The sequence below is a fragment of the Dromaius novaehollandiae genome, chromosome W (assembly GCF_036370855.1).
Source record: "Dromaius novaehollandiae isolate bDroNov1 chromosome W, bDroNov1.hap1, whole genome shotgun sequence".
NCBI lineage: Eukaryota > Metazoa > Chordata > Aves > Casuariiformes > Dromaiidae > Dromaius > Dromaius novaehollandiae.
This window is the reverse complement of record NC_088130.1, coordinates 27794744-27817009: the sequence shown is the minus strand read 5'-3', so window position 1 is coordinate 27817009 and position 22266 is coordinate 27794744. Positions and strand designations below refer to the sequence as shown.

At 39.6% G+C, this 22266-nt stretch overlaps 1 protein-coding gene across 2 annotated transcripts; it reads right to left on the bottom strand.

The window, feature by feature from the left end:
• Positions 1-1565: 1565 nt before the first annotated feature.
• Positions 1566-19630, bottom strand: LOC112985816 (protein fem-1 homolog C). Of its 2 annotated transcripts, none has more exons than XM_064501008.1 (3): positions 19470-19630; positions 18329-19044; positions 1566-7359 (listed from the first exon to the last, which is right to left on the bottom strand). In XM_064501008.1, the coding sequence occupies exons 2-3, from the start codon at positions 18870-18872 to the stop codon at positions 6050-6052; spliced, it is 1854 nt and encodes a 617-aa protein (XP_064357078.1). In that variant the 5' UTR covers positions 18873-19044; positions 19470-19630; the 3' UTR covers positions 1566-6049. The 2 variants fall into 2 exon arrangements, with proteins under 2 accessions (XP_064357078.1, XP_064357079.1); XM_064501009.1 differs by having other exon boundaries at positions 19530-19630.
• Positions 19631-22266: the final 2636 nt, after the last annotated feature.

The following is a 22266-nucleotide window of genomic DNA, read 5'->3' as shown; positions in this document are numbered from 1 at the left end:
TTTTATTATTTTAAAGCCTAACCACATTTAGGCTGAGAGGGGATAACTCTCAGGAATCAAGGAAAAGAGAAGTAGTACTGAAACTATTAAAAGATAAAACATATACAAAACTGTGAAAAACTTACAAATAGGAATTAAGTTTCTAATTATTGAAGGACTGAAGTTCCAAATAGCCTTCTACAAGAGAAATTTGGCCAGGGACTTAAGACAGGACTTGATAAATCTTCAGGAGACATGATAAAAAGAACCCTTTGAACTTAAGCTGGAGCTCACACTTTTTACAGTCTCAGAGGAGGCTTAGCTGCCGTTTGTAGACAGCCTATACTTACACCGTACTAGCCCCGTATCCCCTGGCTTCTGATGGGTGCTTGGAAGTATCAGACTTCTGTGTTTCTATGCTTACTGCCTCTGCCTCCACAATTTTTCTGAATGCTGGAGATCAGCAACAAGGTAGAGCTTTTTTGTGTTGTATTTTTCTCCTGTTCTTTCCAGTGTGCATGGTATATGGCCCTCTTAATGTCATCTGGGAAACTTAAACAGATGCATTGCCTTGGGGGAGGGGGTGGAGGGGGTGTTAACATTGGCCTCTTTTGCCCTCTTCCAGTGCTACTTGGTACCATGGATTTTGTTCTTCTACCCCCAATCAGCATTTGCTAGTGTCAGAAGCTTTTCGCATGGGCATACAGATTACAGAGCCAAGCAGACAGTTCTAGACTAAACATTCATCATGATCCACCACTGCAGAGAGATGAATAATGATGCAAATGATTCTTTCCGGTTGTTTCCTAATTAAGAAAAATCTCTATTTGATTCATTAAGCCATCTGTGTAACAATTATCTCACTCTGAAAGCTCAAGATCAGTTTTCCACATCCAGTACCTCCTCTTCTTGATGGTGTCTGTTACTGATGAGGCCTAAATCTAAGCAAATAAGTCTTCTGAAATGAAGTGCACACTGCCTTTTAAGTATAGTGTTATCACTACTGTGCCGAACTATAAAGCTCTGTCAAAATTATGATGGCAATGTTCTTCAAAGTCTTCCATTCTGAAAATCCCTTTAATAAGGATTTTCTCATAACTCTCCTCTCACCCTTGGAGTACTCTATTTCTCTATTTTTTTTAATTATGCAAGCAATAGGGAAGAGACTTCAAAAGCTTTAAGAAAATTAATCTGTGCAACTTCCTTGAAAAAGTGGCTGTTGCTCATTTATTGCAAGGTCTTGCTAATTACTTTTGTTTACACTATAAACAAACCCTCCTATGTTTTAAACAGAGTTAATAGTGTTACTAACTGCATTTTCTAGAAACTACAAAAATCGCATCTCCTCTTTCCTCCAGTTTCCTCACTATTGCCCACTACTAGAGTTCAAAGGAGACGTACTGGATCACCTTCCCCCAGTAAGAAAGAGAATGAAACAATGCTTTGTTTAAGGTGTGATTAATGACATGAAGACTAAGTCTAAAGCTGCCCCATTCACACTTAACTACTCAAACTCATCTGAAAGAAAGGTTTAATCAACCAATATTACAGTGACCCTAAAGAAAACATATATAGACTCAGACAAGTGTTCTCCAAAACATATTTTAATGTAATCTGCATTTGGAGCCTAGAGAGAGTAAGAGCAGGGAAATGCGCTTGTTATTCCTTTTTTACATTACTGTTAAAGCTAAATTACTTCACATAAAAAAGAAACTGCAGTATTTCAATACATGAAGCTAGCCCTGCATAGGAAGTCTCTGTGAGAGAATAGAACACAAATACAAAGTCAGTTAAAACCAAATGAACAATAACTTTTCACTCTGCCCTCACCGAGGGTTTAACAGTTACTTTGACACTCTAAGCCAAGAGATCTGAACAGTATAAAACAAACTATATTTCAGTCTAGTACGTCTCCATCAACTTCCTCAGAATTACTTTGGAGCATTAAATACCACTTGACTTTATTGTAGTCACAAGAAGATGGAAATTAGTGTTAAGTCTTTGTACCCACATTTGTCAATATTTTAGAGTACAGTGGTCCTTCTACTCTGTAGATTTCAAAGCATGAGGAAGCTATTTCAAGAGCAGTCATATCCTGCTGCAATTACCTTGCAGTTGATATAAAACTAAGAGGCACATGTTTTTCCTGTTAAGGATTGTATCCTTTTATAAGGATTTTGTCATAGCATTTCAATCCTTTTTTTAAAATAGTGTTTTACAAATATGAAAGAGTTTAATTTCAATCAGTTTCCGAACAGTTGTTAAAAGAAGACTCTTTGGGGATTTAGGAAATATATTAAAATATTTCCTATCCAGGGACCATTGCAGAGTATAACTGGAAAAATAACCACACTGTTGCCTTATATTTCAAAAAATGCCTTTACACTGTGCATTTAGCAATCAGAACCTCAGAGATACCACAGACAACTGGAATCTTGTTATTGGAAGGCCTAAGTGATATAAAAATAGAAATATAATTTTAGAATTTGGTAAGAAGAGTATTTCATTTTTTACCAATGTACTTTTAATCTTCCTGGCTGAAGTATTTCAGTGGAAGCCCAAGAAGATTAAAGGAAAAAGTGCTTTGAGTTGAGTATTATCAAAAGGAAAAAAAAAAGAAAAAGAAAAAAAGAAAAAAAAGAAATCCAACAAGTAGGGGTGTTTCAGTATCCTTGTCTTTAAAAGGCACATATCTGTGAATCGTCTAACCAATTTTAAAACCTGTTACACCCCTAAAGGGCATACAATTTTTTCCTCTGTGTTCTCAATGATTTTATGGTTGGTAGCTCTGGAACAGTACATTTCATCAGCAAAAAAGGCCCAAAAAGACAGATAAGAGAAGAATGGAAAAAGAATGAGTTAAAAATATGACAAAAAGAAAACAATTCTTTGTGTTCTGAATGCTCTTTAGCTCCTTGTCTTCATCGCAGTTTGCGTTCAGCTGGCAACACTATTGCCTTTAGAATCACGTTTCACTAACATAATCTTATTCTCATCTCTGAATGAGTAACAAGGCTAAGAATAAAAAAAGTTCTGGTCCAGAAAGGTGATATCTATACTGAAGTGGAGACAAGCCTGGTTTGAACTGGGAGCAGAGGAAGGCCAAACTGCTACTACCCTTTAGCACTGGCCATAGCAGCAGCAGCATCTCAGACAGGGTCTACTCTCCTAACCCTCCCTCCCAGTCAGTAAAGCCTTAACTAATCCCCAATGCATTATCCAACACAGGCTCTGTACCAATTTCTTTTAAAATGAAGTAAAAATTAAACAGGGTATAAACAGGGTAATGTAAACATACAAGGCTACGTGGAAAGTGGAATTAAATGCATTCAATTGTCCATCTAGACACCTATGCTTGAATATCTGACAAGATCACATGTAAGAGTTCAGCAGATACCCTCATGACCTTGCAAAATTAAATTCTGAATTAGGGTGTTATCCTTTAGGACTGATGTGTATGGGTAGGTATTTAGATAGAACCACATGCAATAAATCAGTACGTCCTATTAAATGTTTGTTTAAAAAGGGGGTGAGGGTGCAAAAAAAAGTAGTTACCAGAATAAGCCTCCCTGTAAGACTTTGTAATTTTCATCAGACTTACATATATTAGAAAGTGATATTCTTTCTCTTTTAAGGAGATTTTTCATTCAAAAATCAGCTAACATTATCAGCACATACTCCCCTAATTTTTAAATTATATTTCTGGACTAGCAATGTCCAAGTAACTAATTTTAAACAGGATATTGGACAGTTACAGAAATTTAAATTACAAACCTTGAAGAGCAGTACAGATTTCAGAGTATAAAACAGTGATCTAGAAATCCCTTTCTCTATGACCTGTAGAAAGAGGACTTTTTTTAAAAAAATGACTTGAAGTGTAACGTGGATTATTTCTACTGTGGTGTGATTTGTCGATTATACCTTCTTATAGAGTAGTAGAGAAGCATATCAAAAATAAGAAATAAAAAAAAAATCAAACTACTTGTTCTCACAAATGACAAATTGGGTGGCATGTGTTTTAATCATTGCAAATCAGAGAAATTCAGCCAACTGAAAAGAAATTTACTGCTGCATATTCGCAAGAGAAGCTAACAGGATTTCCTCATACTCAGAATTTCACACAAACAATGTACGTATGCCATGGGACAAACAGGTGAAAGTTGCTTCAAAATACAGAGTTTGAAAGTGGCAATACACAAACAGCACTGCTTTCAACATATCTTTGTTTAAAAGCGTCCCAGTATTTTTCCCAAGGATGGGTAAGCTCGTTGGCTCCACACTGTACACTACGAGGAAACCTGAAACAGCCAAGAAGCAAGGAAGAACTATTCTTATACGCTCTCAAGACATATTCTTCCTCAGCCTCATTCACGAAAGACAAAAATACTCCAACAGCAAATTAAAAAAAGAAAAGACCCTCCTAAATCAATGTTTCCTTTATCTAAATCATTTGGCTTTTAAGTATCTCTGTCACTGACAAAAGCCTAGATCAACTTGTTGAATTTCTGGAGCAAAAACCCCATAGGTACATCTACTGCCCATCACTGAAATGAAACATCAGTTCAACAATACTCAATATGCTAGATCGCTAAACTTGCAGGTAAACTGTATTCTACTCAACAGAAATGAATTCCACTTAAGACATTCGCAGGGCTAATGTGCCATAATAAATTCTACTATTAATCAACAGTAAAGTGCTGAATTATATTAATTACCTGAATCTCACTCTCATTTATGATCTTCATTTATAGATTTCTTATCAAGTCAAAAGAGCCCTTTCTGTTGTAAAAGCTAAGCTGTTGTGCAAATATTATAAAAATAGGTAACTTTAATCAGGAGCTATATACACAACAGAACTTCTGCTTTTTCTTTAAGTACAGCTGACAGATGGTAGAGATGAAAAAATCCATGCAAGTATTTATAAAGATATTTAAAATGAAGAAAAAGGGACAAGGCTATAGAACTTCCAATACCCTGGCATACAGCCACTCACTACATTATAATTATACTAGATGATGTCTAGCTCTGGACTGATAAGCGTCATGCCACCAACATGCTTTAGTTTCTTTTGTAGCTAAAGAAGTTGATTTGTAAATTTAAACTACGGCATACATTTGATCTATTTCCCATTAAAGTGTATCATTAAGTTTGAGGTTAAACTTTGAGCAAACTTCACATCTAGTCACATAACCAGCACAAGCAAGACATTAGTGCAAAGAGGAAGGTGTCAGTTGTACATGATGAGGACTCTTCCCCTAAATGCATTATGCAATAGAATGACTTTGAGATTTAAAGTTCAAGTGGATTACCATGAGAACAAGAGAGAGTTTCTTCTCCCAAATTTAGCACAAATTTCCAGAGGATCAAGAGGAAAGCGACCTCAGTTACAGCTAGAATAAAAAAGTCAAACCCAAGTCTGGAGAGCTGATATGTAGCTCCAAAATTTGTCATGCTATGAAGGCAGCATTCTCAAAAAGAGCTCCAAACAAACTGCAAAACAAAATTGGCATTTAAGTTGAAATTGGCCAACTGCTGCATAGAAATATGCTCACACACAACAGTCATGTTTAAGCCAGTGCATAGAGAAGATAAAAGCACTTATGGTAGTTGCAAATGTTAACAAGTCCATACAACTTGTACAGTTTAGCAATGAGTCCATAGAAAAAGAATAGAATAAGAGTAGAAATGCTCAAGCAAAACCAAAAATGATGACCTTCCAACTGTATAAAATCCACACAACAGTTATAGTAAAAAGACATCAGTGGAAAACATTCAACTCAGTCCCAAACACCCAACAGGCAAATAAGACCAGAATAGACAAGCCTTTGGCAGACAATTTTAAGAGTCTAAATATGGCATTACATTTCTAAATAATCCACAAAATATATTATATGGCATATTCATATTAAATACTGGGTAACCAACTCTGTAGATCTGATGCTAACAACGCTTTAGCCAATGACAGCAAGATGGAGCAAGCTAAGGGAACGCTGGTGTATCACAACAGTGCTCGAGAAAAACATTGTCACCAAGTCGTGCTTCAACAACAGTACTCCGAGACTCCACACTATCATCTGTGGAGCAAAACAAAGTTCTCCAATTTTTCAGGGATGTGTCCTGCGTAGTATATGTTATGATTCACTATAACACGAGCAGCAAGACACTGCAACGTAGTATGATTTATGGGCTGGATCAAATTTTTTGCTATTTCCTTCTCATCCAGCAAATCACTAGCAGTTTGTTTATGCGAGTTTGTGGCATCAAAGTGTGAACCTGACTTGATAAGAAGATTCATGATGTCTGGATGGTTGTTCAGTGCAGCAATGTGTAAAGGACTGTTGTTATCAGAGTCTCTGACATTTACATCAGCACCACATTCCACCAGTATAGCAGTAACTTGTAGAGAGGGGAATTTACAAACTGGGTAGCGCCCCACACATGTAGTATTCTTGTCAACAGCAAGGTGAAGTGGGCTGAAGTTATTCTTCCCTCTAGGCTGAAGCTTAAGAAACTTGTAAATAGTCTGTTTCTTAAAATGTTCCTGTTCTGAGCTGCAAGGTACTTTTTCCAACAAGCAAATTAAATGCAAAATGATGGAAAGGGCTTTATTCAGCTGTATTGGGTCTGGAGGACACTGCGTTTGTTTCATAGCCCGTTCTATTTCGAGGACACTTTTGCACAATATACCCATGAGATCATCAAATGTAACAGTAGTGCCAAGCAGGCCTTTTGCCCTATCCTGCAGCATGAAGGAGAAGAGTTCAGCAAATGACAGTAAACTGCTGGCTGTCATAGGGCTCAGTGGATCTAGATTGCTCTGCTGCATGTCCAAAGCATATTTCCATAAGTTGATGCATCGCTTGAAGTTTCCAGAGTCTGCATAGACAGCACCTCTGTATCTAATATAGTAGGATGTATCTGGGTGTGAAGGACCAAGAATACGTTCTCTAATTAATAGCGCTTGCATTCTCATCTCATCAGGGTCTGCAATAAGGTTTTCTAGCTCTTCTGAGCTGTTTACCTCTTTAGCATAATCATAGGCCATAATTAGTGTTTGTGGCACAGGCTTGCTTAGGATATTAGTCCTATCACTGTATCTCATCTCCATAGCTCGTTTCCAGTATTTCAAAGCACCAAGCAGATCTCTCTTTTTGTCCACAAATGTTGCTCCTAGAAGTTCTAGAGCATTTATACGCTCTGTCTTACTAGTCTGTACATGCTGCGTCAGAAAATCCACGATATTTGTGTGGCCGGTCACACTGGCTGACAGAAGGGGAGTCATCCCATAGCCGTCCTTTTCCATCTTAGCACAATACTTGAGAAGCATCTTCATGATCTCCAGACTTCCAGATTCTGCACAGTCATGTAACGCAGTGTTTCCTAGCAAGAGAAGAAAATCAATTACACAAATCAAAATTAAATTATAGTTCATACCTCACCACACTAATAGTTATTAAAATAAATAAATAACACACAAACCCACACCCCTGTTCTGATATCTATGGACCATGAAAGGCTTTAAATGACTAGTTAAAATATTCAAGACTTGATCAAAATATCAACACTGCCAGGCATTTATACAAATCAAAATGCTTGATGTTATTACCTGAAAGAATTAAAGAGGTTTTAAGGACCCTTTTGTTTCATTATTCAAAACTCAAAACAATTCTCTAGTACATGAGCGATTTTGTATCTGCCTTCAAGGATAAAACAGAAACCTAAGCTTGTTGTCTCTAGGTTATTATATGTTCTCTTCTTCTCTTGTCAAATATCCTCTCTTCCTCCCTCTCTCCAGCCATGATTAAAAAAATAATGAAATCTGTATAAAAATTAAAGCTGTGCTAACTCACCATTGGTTTTAATCACCTCTACACTGTACCTCTTCTCTCTTTCACCCAAGCCTTTTAAGTGTATCAGGGCAATAATTGTGTACAGAGGAAAATACAATTCATCACAACAGGCCCTCCATTTCAGCTGGGGCTTCAGAGACTGCCATAGTATTCTGAGGAAGCTGGTTATTTTGTCAAGTCTATGTATACACAGACACACTTTTCTTAGTGCTGATATTTGTTAGGTCTTATCCTGAAGATAACCCCTCTGTTCCTCTGGTTAGGATTCCCAAAGCTGGGGGGGGGGGGGGGAGGGGAGGGTAAACACCACCTTCAACACACACACAGCCATCTGGTTTTTAAGAGTCTGATCATTTACATTCACATAATTTCTCATTAGCATGACATTGCACATCCTCTTATTTAAAGGCAATCAGTTTCTAACACTATGTGGGGAAGTTTCTAGCAAGTACTAGTGCCACATGACTGAAAACTGTATTTGCAGCAAACTAGAAAAAAAATCAGACATCACAATTGAGCAAAACAACCTTTCATCTATTTAAAGAATAGTAATTATAAATAGTAGTTATAAATGTATAACTAAGTACATATAAAGTTCAAATATGAGCATTTCATTGGGGGAAGAGAGAAGATGGATGGCAAACAACTCTCCTGCCCCTCTCCCAACATAAAGCCTCTTCTGTGGTTGATTGCTTTTAGAATAATATAATTTCAACCTACCTTTTTCTTTATACATACTACAGGTTCAGCCATACCAACTTTTCAGCCTCCCACTACATCAACATGAAAATAATTAACAGAAAGCCTCTGTAAAAACTTCCCTCCAAATCAGGATTTCTTACATCTTTGGCACTGTAAATTCCACTTAACTGGCCATCAGATCATCAGTTTCTGTTACATTGTCAGCAAGTTTCCACATTCTCAAACAAGACTCTTTTCCAAGAGTTCTCTGTCCATTCATAGTCATCTGATTTGGCTTTCAGAAATTGAGTGAGAAAGTTTTAGAAAACTCTCCCATTTGCATTTTTGGCAAGCTTTCTGCTGCACCAACAAGACACTGATTTGCAGTGGGCTTTGCTGCTGTATTTCTAGGTCTATACAGAACTAAAGGAGGTTAGGAAACAAAGCAATAATCTTGAAATCTTTGGCTGATGTTTGGGAAAAGCATGGTTTAGTAGTTGTAGAGCCTACTAATCTAAACAGCTTAGATTTACCTTTGTACTTTTCCTTAATGTATTTTTTTCCAGGCTCCAATCTCTAGAATGTGCAGTTCACTCTTCATATTACAGAGCATTTAGCTAGTGAAATTCAAACCAGTCCTTAATTTGTGCCCAAGATCTGTCTTAAAAGCTGACCACACTATAGAAATAAACTGAAAATAAGGTGCAGGTAAGGGCTTTCTATTAACACATTCTTTCTGCCTAGAATGTATTGTTCATGCTATCTTAAATAGCCTAAATTTAAATGTAAAATATTTGAAGTTAGTACATATATATATGTATATATGAAAGACTGGTGTTCATTAAACATATTTCAAAAACAGAAATTTTATTCCTGTTTCTCATTTCTTTTATAATAACCTGAATTAAGTCAATACAATAATTCTGGTGCCTTCTGGCTTTTGAATATTTGACTTCATAGCATTCTTATTTTCCCTCCAGCAAGAAGCATGGCAAGTGGATATGAAGCTGAAGTTTGAAAAAAAACAAAAGCAAAAATGAGAAATATCCACTGAAACCATGATGACTGTCCTCTAAACTCAATACCTACTTGCAACTAGCAGCACCAGACGCTTTGGATTCACAACACAACCTATCTTTTGAGTTAGCAGATCATCAAACAGTAGCTTGCCTTTATCTTCTGTGTAAGTCACTGGGATGAGAACAAGTTCGTCCAAGAGTATACCAAAACTTGCAAAACAGCAAAAGAATGTACAGACTCAAGGTCTGTTTAGATGAAAATGTTCTAATGGGAACAGAATATTTTGCCTCTGTTCTCCTGCTTGTACTCCAGCCATCCCCTCCCTCCTCACCCTCTTCTAATCTTTTACTTCTCAAAACTTTTTATATAAAAAGTTAATCTGCTGTTTCTTCCTCCAACTTGCTGGTGGACCATCAGAGGAAGAACTGGCAGCACATTTCAAGCCTTCCTTGCCACTCTCAACTCCGGTAGCCGGAATGACAGTGATAAGGAGGAACAGTCATTCAAGACAAACAGCATCGCAATTTAAGCACACCACATACAGAAATATACCATACAGAAAATTTAACTGTCACTCTAATCAAATTCCTATCAAAGATGCGTTAAAAGTTATTTGCAAAGCTTTATGGCTGAAGTTTAACAAATTTTCACAAGTCTAGCAGAAAGGGAGCTATGAACACATTTTGCCCCCTAAACCAATACTTAAAGTGCAAGCTCCAAATGTTAAAGAAAAAAACTCAGAAAATACTGTTTCATTAACACAGTGAACTTCTCAGAACTTGCAAAGTGTTCTTTTCCTGATATGTTTCTGAAGAGCAGCCAATTATTTTGCTATCACTTAAGAAAAAGCAAGCCAAGAAAGACATCCCCCCCAAAGTACCACTTGAAATTATCTGTTAGATCAGGACATACAAAACTGAAACCAGGCCTTGCAATGGCAAGTGATTTTCAAATGTCAAATACCCTATGCAATCTTTGTTTCTAATGGAGAGTGTTAGGTCAGTTACAGGAACTTCAAGTATCAGTTGCTTCAGTCACTCTACAGGCTCTACTGAGACCAGCAAGTCACAGCAACAGATATACTCCAAACTTAGGTGGTTTACAAGTTTGATGAGTTTGTCCACTACAGTTCATCAGTTAGAATTCCCTCTGTCCTTAGTACCCATCACAGATGAGAAAACTCTTAATATTTCAATATTGACAAGTATGAGACTTTTACATTCCTAAGACAGACAGAGGTCAAACCAGACAAACACACAAGAGAAACTTGCTGGTAGACATACACATTACATAAGCCCTCTTGCTGTGCTAGAGAACGTCTAGGTAAAACACAACTACAGCTGTCAAGCTAGAGCTAAAGACAAGCTGGCTCCTCAGGCTGTCTGTGCTTCTGCACTCAGCGATGCAGGCAAACCCAGATTCATCCTGGCGTAGGCTAAGCCACCAGTTAACACAGCCAGTTCAGAGTGTATTCGAATCTATACTCCCTCCCTCACAGCAGGGCTCTGAAACACTGGAATTGGCACCCTCCAAAAGACCTTTCTAATGCCAATCTAGACAAGGCCTGGGATAAAAGAAATTCAGAATTACAAGTGTTTTCACCAGCACGTGTCAGAACCCTGCGTTAGCTCTGCAAAATTAACACTCACCTTTCAAAGTACCAGTGTACGTAGATGAAGTTGTATTTGAAGCATTAGTTGATTCAAAAAAGAAAAAAGTAAAATTCTCAATAAATATTTATTACAGATCACACACTGCTTGTTAAAATAGAGACATCCTTAGATGACAGCATTTCATGTTTAAATGTTACCATTCATGTCTGTGTTTTCTACCTTCCAGTCAATACTTCTGAGATGTTAAAAAAGTCATGACAAAAGCATATTGAAGACAAACAAATCAAAATGCACTAGTAACACCAAAGTTCTTACAATCGTCACACAACTATTAGCACGTATCTTGCCAGCCTTGACACGAGGATCAATGGTAACTAGTCATATTACACACTAAATCCATCATCATATAACGTTACCCTTTACACTCTTTCATCAATTGGCAGGCATATATGTTATGACACATTAATATCACAAAAAATTCACATAAATTAAGCTTAGCCATTGTCTGAGTAAATTCAGGTCCAATCCAAGAGTTTGCATGCCATTAATTTACAGTGGAGATAAGCAGAACATGGAAATATTCCTAAAACTCCACAGACTCTCACTGCTCTCTCCAAATGATCTCTTTCTTTGAAAAAAAATCAGATATTTATTAGTATTATTATCAGTATTATTATTATTGACTTAAACAGAGGTTACTGACAGCATATCAAAAGTAGAGTAACTTTTTAGCTACTTATATGGTAGTAGCCCTCAGAGGCCTACCTCAAACAATGCGTAAGCTAATAAAGGAAGGATGTTACCATTAATCTTTAGTGGCTGCACCTCGCTTCAATTTAACTGGATGAAACAGCAGCAGGAAGGAAGTATTATGAGAATACAATCCCATAGACTAGAAATGGACATGGGTAGGTAGACAATTTAGAGCTGCCAATTTAATATAATAGTAATACAACCCAGTCTTAAGAAATAACAAGATTATCCAGCCATTCATCTATCAATTATCAAGCGTTAAGTTTGAGGAAGAACTTGAAAGAGGACATGGCAGTAGACTTGAGTGTCTAATTCCCCCCTTTAGTCCTTTGAAATCTTACAAAAAAGGGGGGGGGGAGGTGTAAGTTGATATAATGGCTTGACGTTTTACTCTTTCGTTATAGACCTACTTTAGAAGTGGTAGCTTGAACATTACACAAAGGCTCCATGTTTTGCAGAACTAATTCCCTAACTATGCAGTGTTACAAAAAGCACATCTGGGAGGGATTCAAATTTATAATGAGGTCATGCCTTTCTATGTCAGAAGCAAATTATTCCCAAAATAGACTGGTAGGTTGTGACATGGGAAGGAAACAAAGCAAAGCAATGACACAGAAAGTGATTTGGCTTGATCTGCAACCAATATTAACTACATTCACCTCCTAAAATGCATAAAATGCTTGATCAAATTTCTGGATACTAAAACTTCTTTTAAAATTTTCTATCAGTCTGACTTCATACCCAAAACCTGTTCCTGAAGAAACACACTCAGCTGCTCAACTTTAAACATATTAGAAAAATGCTTTAATTTGGAGGACACGAGCAGTGTGTAAAACTAATCACATGGATATATTTTTGCAGCCTTACAGATGAAATTCATCACCTTTGTAAAGTGAAGTTGTTCATATAACACTATTTTTAGCAAAGCACTTGAAGCAAGTCCGTCCCCTAGTAGTATCACTGATTTTTAAAAATGTATTGATACATACGTGCAAATATAGACAGTGCATAAGAGAACTGTCTGATGTCTACTTTATGCTTACTATATATAACAATAAAGAAAAAATAAAGGTATGCCTTCCCTTTATAAAGGAATTAAGTAAAAAATGCAGAGAACTTAACCTCAACAATCCAGCTTCCATATTCGGTAACAGAATAATTGCTCCCTTGCTCACCAAAGTACTTAAGGATAACTTGTATTACCAAGATTAATAATACAAAGCAGCAACAATACATAAAATGCTGTGAATTGATTAATTTCAACATGAACTCCTTTTTCAGTTGAAATTCAAGATTTTATTCCTTTTAAAATGTATCTTCCTTTACTATTTTATTTACAGACATTCCTACTAATGTCCCATTTCACATAACATCACACACAAAACATCCACAAAATGCAGTGCACTCCATCATGTAATACCATCCAAAAAAGGAAAAAGCAAACCAAACCAAAAGGAAAAAAAAAAGGAAAAAGACACAGAATACTTTTAGAGTAAGGCCTTTATTCATGGGGGGTGGGAGAGCTCTTTGTTTTTCTTCCAAAATGATTTTTGGCAAGCAGACAAGACAAAAAACTCAGAAGGGAACAAACCTGTCAGACTCCTCGATGTTTACAGCTAGGGAAGATTAATTATTTTTAAAGTATACTAAACCACGCTGATCATACGGCAAAGAGTGCGCATCTATCTAATCCTCCTATTTCTTGGTCTGCCAAGTCCACAAAAGGCTTTTCCCCTTCCAGCAGGTTTGAGAGCATTATGCTCTCCAGTCTCCCACGTAAATGATAACACTGAAATAGTGCTAGCCCTTGATATAGTATTACTATGTGAATAACCTTGAAAGTACTCAGAGGCTAAGATCTGTATAGTTCTATACTTCCCAAAACAAGCAAGTAAATTGAACAAGCCTCATCCTCCATATTATTTTACAAAGCTAACATAATCAAATACTGCACCATAGCTAGTTGTATTTAAGAACAAACCTTTCAGTCACAGTGTTATTTTGCATTTTCAAAATACGTGATTTCTTCTAAATGTTATGGTAGTATGGAGGATCATCAACAAAAAAGAAACAAATGTTCCTGTACTGATCTCAAAGACATACCCAAAGGAATGCCAACAGTTCTTATGATGTTTTCTAATACTTAGGAGGGGAAAAACTAGTCTTTTGGCTAGCAGATGTGTCTGCTAACAATTCAAAGGGAACAGAGGTAGCGAAAACCATCAGTAAAATCCAGGAACATCACCTTGATGAGAAAGACTGCATTCCAAGGAGCTGAGCAATGGAAAGAGTTACAAGCTGTGTTCAGAAAAAAAATCTGCCTTTCATGTAATTATTTTGGAATAGAGTTCTTATTCCCCGTGCCATTACATACAGTCCATCCTGGCTATCAGAGCTAATGTACTTCATCTACAATTTAACCTCTTAATTCAGAAAGGAAGGGAATGAATCTCCATTACTGCAGCTGCTCTGGTAGAAGAGAGATAAAGCATAATGCAAAGTATCAAAATACAGGCTGTAAATTGTCAAAGTGCAAGACACAAGTATTTTTGCCTGGAGTTAGGTTACAGGTATAACATCCCTTTAAAATGGTTTATATGCAAAATATTTTTATGGTGGAAATTAAATGGATTTTAAATAGAAAATCCAATTCTAACACACACAGTCCTCGGCAGATCACCAAGAGAGCCCAAATCCCTGATTTCAAACCCCCGCAAAGACCACTACCATTGGAATTACAAGAGTAAGCATTCTCCCTCCCCCACCCCTCACTGACCAGCCAAGAGAGGACTGCACAGAGAAACACACTAGCAAAACACTGCGATCAAGAATCCAGAGGTCTATTCTTAACGCTGTAAGGGAGCACCATCCCTTAACTACGGATCACTGGCAGGCTTCGTAATGCAGCAGAAAAGAAAATTACATGCAGCCAAAATACAGAATGTTCCTCCTAATCCAAGCACACAGGTAGGAGATCTGTGCCTCACTCAAGAGTTTAGTGGTAGGGTTCTTCCTGCTCAAAAAAACTGTTTCTTCTACCACAGAAATCTGTTAGACATCTATTTCATTTGGTGAAAAATCATCAAACCTTGCTAGTTTTAATGTGTACCATCTTAAACCAGGAGTAAGGTTTTGGAGAACCCTGTGAATTAGGAAGACAAGGCTGAATTAACTCGTATTGGAAGCGTCGCTTTAGCTACTTTTCTGCTTTTCTTAAAAAAAAGTCTTTAATTCCACAGATACCTTTGCTATTTTCCACAATTTAAGAGAGAAAAAAAGACTTCTCTTGTCCTGTTTATCACTTTTTTTCTTCGCACAGTTCATGTGACCTAAAACATTTTAAGGAAATCCTTTGTTTCCATTTCTGTTACCTATGTTCTTCATAAAAGTTTGGGGAAACTGTAAGAGTCAGATCTGTAAAACTGTGGCAAGAGCAAGGACAGGTAAGTGGTCATATTTTAAATTTAGAACTATTGGCCATCTTTCACAGTATAGCATTGTCATCTATGCCAGCCATCTTTACCTCCTTCTTCACTATCATCTGTGAGATAGGGCTAGATGCATGCTTTACCTCAGAGTAGTCTCCCATCTGAATCAAAGACTCAGAAATCTTCATGAGTATCTTTACCATACCCCAGCTATACTTTTGCACTTCCCCAACTCTCCTTCCAAAACCTCTGCATTATGAATCTCAGGAGTCCAAAACAGTTGTTGGATTATGCCTGTATTTTAGAAGCAGTGCTTCAGCACATGTTTAACTGCTCTATTATACCCTGCCTCAGTTATCCTCATTTTTAGATCTCAGTGAACTTACCTGTTTTTTCATCTCAAAATATTAGATTTTTCCCTGGAACGGTCAACACTTGAAAACATATTTTTACATCTTTCCCAGCTCTAGAATTCTTCCACTTTTTAAACTGTGTTTGAAGTGCTATCTTACAATATGAAAATCTAGCGGAAAAGCACAAGAGATAGTTTGAGTAATTTTGCCCTCCCCTCTCTCCCTGATTTCAAGAATAGTATCTGGAAGACAATCTCTAGTGAACTCCCATAACAGCAGTTTTCTAAGCATACTTTAGTAAAGTTACAGAGTTCTGTTCTTATAAGGAGCTTTATAATTTCAAACGAAGCAAAATTTACAGGAAGGAGCCTATCTAAAGGAAGTTTAGATAAAAGGATAGCGACAATTTTTACTACTCAGGAGCAGAGAACTCTTGCATCCTCTTTATCTCCCTATTACAAGTGTCCCTACTCCCTGTCAAGGGAATGTTTGAAACACAACAGGGAGGAGTAAAAACTGGAAGTAATGCACAGAAAGAGACTTTAAGATGGACTGTAAGAGTGCAGTATGAATCCCATTGGAAACATTCATTTTGAAATAGCTAGTGAGCATTCTTGCAAAACAAAGTTCAGAAGGTTAGTTGTTGAGCCTTGGCCATTGCAACACTCATATTATTGTAATATTTAAGGCTATCAGTTTTGCTCAGTTCTTCTGCCTTTCCACAGCTGACTTTCAGGGTTTACAGTACTCTCTTTCTCTCCTCCTTAACCTTGTCACTGCTTATTTAATAACTTCAGAGATTAGACTGCTTCACGATGCCAAAAAGAAAAAGTATGCTCATGTCAGAGGGGGAGCATTGTCTTCCAAATACAAAAAAGGCGCGCCATACTTGACTGATAGATATATGTACACACTGCAGGTCAAAATTAAAAAAAATGAATTTTAGTGAGCTAAAACATATCCAATTCAATTTTTCTTTTTCTTTTTTTTTAAACAAATACCTTAGGAACTTCTGCTCATAAGCCTAACTTGTGAGTCACACAGAAACTGAAAGAAGTGAAGAGAGGAATGAATTAAGATAATAGAGAAACTGAGACCAGTGAGAAAATCCTCCGGAGTGCACAGCTGTCATTCAGTCATGTAAACAAAGAAAAATTAAATTAATGCACTAGTAAAATGAATAATAAGGACCAACAAATTAAAGCCTACTCCACTGACACAAAATGAGAAAAAAAAAAGCCATAGATTTTTTTTCTGTTATATCAGATATTTAACAGCTCTGCACTGTTTGTACCTACCATTTAAAAGGATTGGTTTAAAACTAAAAAAAAAAACAATGTGTATTTTATATTTAGCTCATTATTTCAAGAACCCAGTCTAGAAACATGACATTTTATCCTATCACAAGTCCATGATGATTCATAGGCAACCTTAAATCCTTACAAAGAAACATTTATTTTGCTCTGCCCACCTCTATGACAAATTTGTAGTTTAGCTTTCTTTACATTAACCTCACATATCTGCATGATTTGCTGAAAAAGGCGCATTTAAATGAACAGCTATTTCAAATACATTACTCCCATATTTGGCACTTAAGCAAGCTATATGCACTGTTTTTTTCCTGCTAAAATATACTTTTAGTATACTGTTAAAAACATAATTAATCAGAAACAGGCATTGGAACTATTACCCTACAAAAAGATTTATTAGCAGATTATTAACATATATAATGAATAAGCTGTTAAAACACAATTCTGGATCAATGAGCTAAAAATTAACCATAAGCTGCAATAATCAATATGCTTTTTTGGCCAATATCGTATTCATGTGTAAGTTTGAGACATAATGAAAACTACTGATTAGAACAAGAGGTCCACATAATTACGATCGCTGCAAAAAAAACAGAAGCCTTCACTTTGAACAACAGTGTTAGGATAATTGTAAACAGAGGCAAAGAGATGTCCTTTGTGATCCGTGCACTACTGGAAGTCCTCTGTTGTGATCACAGTCACATGGAGCTTCATTTCTTGAATCCTAATATACATTTTTGTTTAGTAGCATTGAAGAAAGAAAAAAAGAAAAAGAATCCAAGAGGATTAAAAAATTTGGAGGGAAAGGAGAAGTAAAAATCAAAGTGGTTATTCATATCCAGTGTTGAAAATAATTCTTCTCCTTTATGCATGTTTCCCTATTCTAGTCTTCGTGGCGCAGGCCAGTTTTATGTGCAGCACATTTGGTTTGTTAAGAAACAGAATGAAAAGCATCGTAAATTTTATACAATATATGCTCATATATTTGAACATGTTACTACACATACATGCTACAAATAAGACTCCTCAACAAAAGTTGATTAGCTTTTGCACGTATATAAATGCCAAGTTCCATATGACTAAACATTTTTAAGAACTGGTGTTTAAGATTAGAAAGTATCAATATAGAGTGAAAGTGAATAACCAGTGTTAACAAATAAGAAAACGAGTATGCTGAAAAAAAACTGTAAAAACATAGCTAAACACACTTCCTTTCTTACTGGAAAAAACATTCAACATTATGAGACGAGAGGAATATTTTTGGATGTCAGCCTCCTAAAGAAGGATAACTGAATAACTTCACTCCTCTTTACTACAAGGAAAATGAAACAATGAACTTACCTTTAACACTTTTTCTGTTGACATCTGCTCCTTTTTCAAGTAAATACTGAGCAATTTCTTTGTGGCCCTTGTAACAGGAGATCATCAAGCATGTATGCCCATGACGGTTTGATACTTCCAAGTCCGCTTTGTGCTCCACAAGGTATTTTACTATTTCCAGGTGACCATCAAAACAGGCAGCTCTAAGCGGCGTTGAATTTGTCAGAGTTGTGTTGTTGACAGATGCACCATGATCTAACAGACACTGAACCACCTTTAAGTGACCAGCAGCTGATGCTGCCCATAATGGCGGGGCTCCCTCAATGGTCTCACCATCAAAATTCACCGAGCCACCAACTTCTATCGAAGCAGAACAGTGGTCCAGCAAGTACTCCACCATGTCCAGGTGCCCATAACGGGCTGCCATCAGAAGTGGCGTGGCACCATTGGTTTTTTCTGACATAAGTAAGGCCACTTCTTCTCTTGTTTTGCTTGCCAGTAACTTGGAAAGGAGCCGCAGCTTGCCATCACGAGCTGCATTGAACACTGCTGTCTTTAGATCCATTTAGTCTGTACCTCTTGAAGGATACACACCTGCCTTGCCCGGAGTCACAAACCAACGCTTACTGGAAACACACGGCCCGAACAGACTGTCCCCCGCTTCTTCTCAGATCAGTTTTATGGAGGTGGGACAACATGGAGACTCTGAACGAGGTCCTGACAAAGCACTGATAAACCTGCAAAAGAAGGTAATTCTGAGTGTTTTTGCCACCTACCTCTCAAATAAGCAAATACAATGATACTTTTTTTTTTTACAGCCCGAACAAGACACTTGCACCAGCGCCCGGCCACCTCGCCGGGCTGCGCAGTGCCCCCGCCGCAGAGCTGCTGAGCCGGGACCCGGCACTGCCCGTGCCGCAGGGCCCCCGGACAGGGGCAGCCCGCCCCGCGCAGCCCCGCGAAGGCCCCGGGCCCCCCGCCCCGCAAACCGGGACCCAGCGGGAAAACCGGCCCGGCCCGGCCGCGGCGCTTGGGCCCGGGCACCGCCGGCGGCCGCCCCGGGCCTCCCCCCGCCGCCGGCCCCCCCCGCCGCCGCCGCCCCCCATACGCCGCCAGCGGGGGAGGGCGCCCGGGCGAGGCAGGGCCCCCGGGTGCGAGCTACCTTCCCGGGCCGCCGCCGGAGCCGCCCTCACGCGGAAGCGCCCGGCGCCCCGTCCCGCACCTCCATGACAGGCCGGACCCCGCCGCAACTGGCCGCCGCCACCCACCACCGGCCCTGCGCCGGGCGCGGCGCAGCCCCCTGGGCGGGGCCCCGCCGCCGCCGCGACCAATGGCAGCGGCGCCCGGGCGCCGCCAGCCACTCGCAGCGGCCCCGGGGGGCGGGACCGCGCCGCCGCGCAAGCTCGGCGGGGAGCGGCGCCGGCGGCCGCCAGGGACCGGACGAGGGCGCCCCGCGGCCCCCGCTATAGCGCGGCTGTGTGCGCGCGCGGCCTCGCGCGGGCGGGGGGGGGCGCCGAGGGTGGCAACGGTCGGCTCGCGCCCGCCGTCTGGCGGAGCGGGGAGTAACGGCCGCGGCGGGGGGCGCGGGAGCGCAGCGGGTGACAAGCGGTGAAAGCAGCCCGCACGTTTGCAGAGCACGAGGCAGCCGGGCAGCAAGGTGCCTCGAGCTCGGGGGCCGTGCGGGCGACCGCGCTGCGGTGGGCTCAGCGCGTTTCGTTTTTACAGAAGTGCCCGAAATTCATACTTGAGCGCAAAATATCAGCCAAGCGCTGGCGGGGTTGGAGGCACCTTCACGCCTCTTACGTGACCGGTTTGTGCAGGAGAGGGCCGGCGCGGGGGGCGACAGCAACGGCACAGTCCTGGCAGCAGTCGAGGCTGGGTGTTTTCCTGCCGGCATGATGAGGCTGTTTTCCTTCCAGCGTGATTAGGCCGGGTATTGATGCTTTCCTCTGTTGAACAAATATTTCTCTTTACTTTTCACTTAATATTTCAGCTCCTTGTGTTTGCTTTGCTATTGACAGCATTGTAAATAAACAAGTGAATAATTCAGCCCTCTTCTGCGCAGTCTGTTCAACCGAGCTGCTTTAACGCTTTGTCAGAAGCCACAAAGTGCCCAGTTTCAGACACAGCCTGCATGGTGTCGGCAGCATCTTCGCTGTTACTGCCATGCATTTCAGACTGGGGTGACTTAACCCTTTCCATGTATCTCTACAAAAACTGGAGAAGCAGTGATACATGACATGCATCTTTGATTTTGCAGCTGCATTGAATGGTGTTTAAATCAGAAAAAAAAACGGACTGTATGTTTGTCTCACTAATAAAGATATTTGGGGAAAAGTACCTGGTTCTTGCAGAACGCAGGAAGTTCTGGCTCTAGCCAGTCTCACTCTTAGGGATGATCATTACTTTCCTGTGTGGCAAGTGGCTTACTACGGACTTGATCCTGATGAACATTATGGGCATTATGGGGAGTCCGGCACGTCTCAGGACTGGGCTTGGTGTGATTGCTGCTGCTTCAGATTTCCAGTCTGGGGAGATGGAGGGGGGCGAACACAGTCCCAATTAAAATGATGGATGGCATAATTTTGTGACTGTCACTGCATTAGGTGGCATTAGCTAGAACAAACATGAGGACTACAGCCCCTCTGGATTGCCCCGATAACTCCATATCTGAAAGAGAGGCTTTCTACAGTGTTTTTTGATCCATTAAAAGGATAAATATACGTTGGTATCAGTTAGCATTTGGTTTATTCCTGTAATAAAATATAAGGTACAAACACCATAAAAAACCCACACGTCTGAGCAAGGGAATGTAACTTCTATGACAACAAACATATTATCTGTAAGCCTCAGAAAGGAGGGAAGTCCTGTACAGAAACAGTCCTGGAAAAGACCCATGGGAGTTAATCAGCAGTAATTTGGACATCTATTTGCGATGCAATCTAGTAGCAAAAAAGAGAACCCAATGAAATTTTTGGTTGTAGATGCAGCAGCAATATATCACAGTCTGGGCTGCTGTTTGTCTCCTTGTATACAGCACTGGCAAGTCTGCACACAGACTGCTTATTACATTTCTGCAAACCTCAGAAGCAGAAAGATGAAAACAAACTGAAGGGGATTTAGAGAAGAGCAATCAAAATGATTAAGGAGCTGGTGGTATTAATTTATGAAGAAAGATTAAAAGACCTAAATATGTATAAGTGCTAAATTAGAACTAAGTGTGGGGGGGAGGAGAATACGAAACATTTTACAGATGTGTGAATGGAACAGAAGAATTATTTGATGAATTTTACAATATTTAGTCAGCAGTAAATGGGAAGAAAAAGAACAAAGGAAAATGCATACTAACATCAAGAATAACGTCTTGGTAGGAAGGCTCTGCTAAGCTGGAATAATCATTTATAAGTTGTGGAAGCTCATTGACAGAGTCATTTAAAAACAGACTGGGCCAAGCGTATCATATCTAAATAACAGACTGCAAGGAACAGTTCTGTGCGAGTAGGAATACAGATACGATAATCTAACTGACCTTTTCCCTTCAATCTCTAGAGTTTTCAGTGCATTTTCTCCAGGAGAAGGCAGGCCAGGTCCTTCAGACGTCTCCCATCATGCGCAGGCGCTGAGGCAGTGGTGCGCGCTGCTTGAGCAGCTCCTGGCCCCTTGCCTGCAGCTCCCTGGGAGCCTGCGCCAACATAATCACCAAAGGGAATAGCCCAGCCGAAGCGCCAAGGGAAACTGGCGACAGGCAGCAAATCCTGCGCTGGTTGACGTACAAACTACAGGTCTTTATGGTCCCTTATAAAGTAGTAGATGCAGCAGCACTTCCAAGAACATTGAACACGGGTATGTTCCCACTACCACCCAGCTCTGAATGAAGTTGAGACCCAGGGACAGGTCCACAGAAGGGAAATGGGGCAGGCCATATGGAAACAGGATAGCGTTCTGCACAGGTCCCCCAT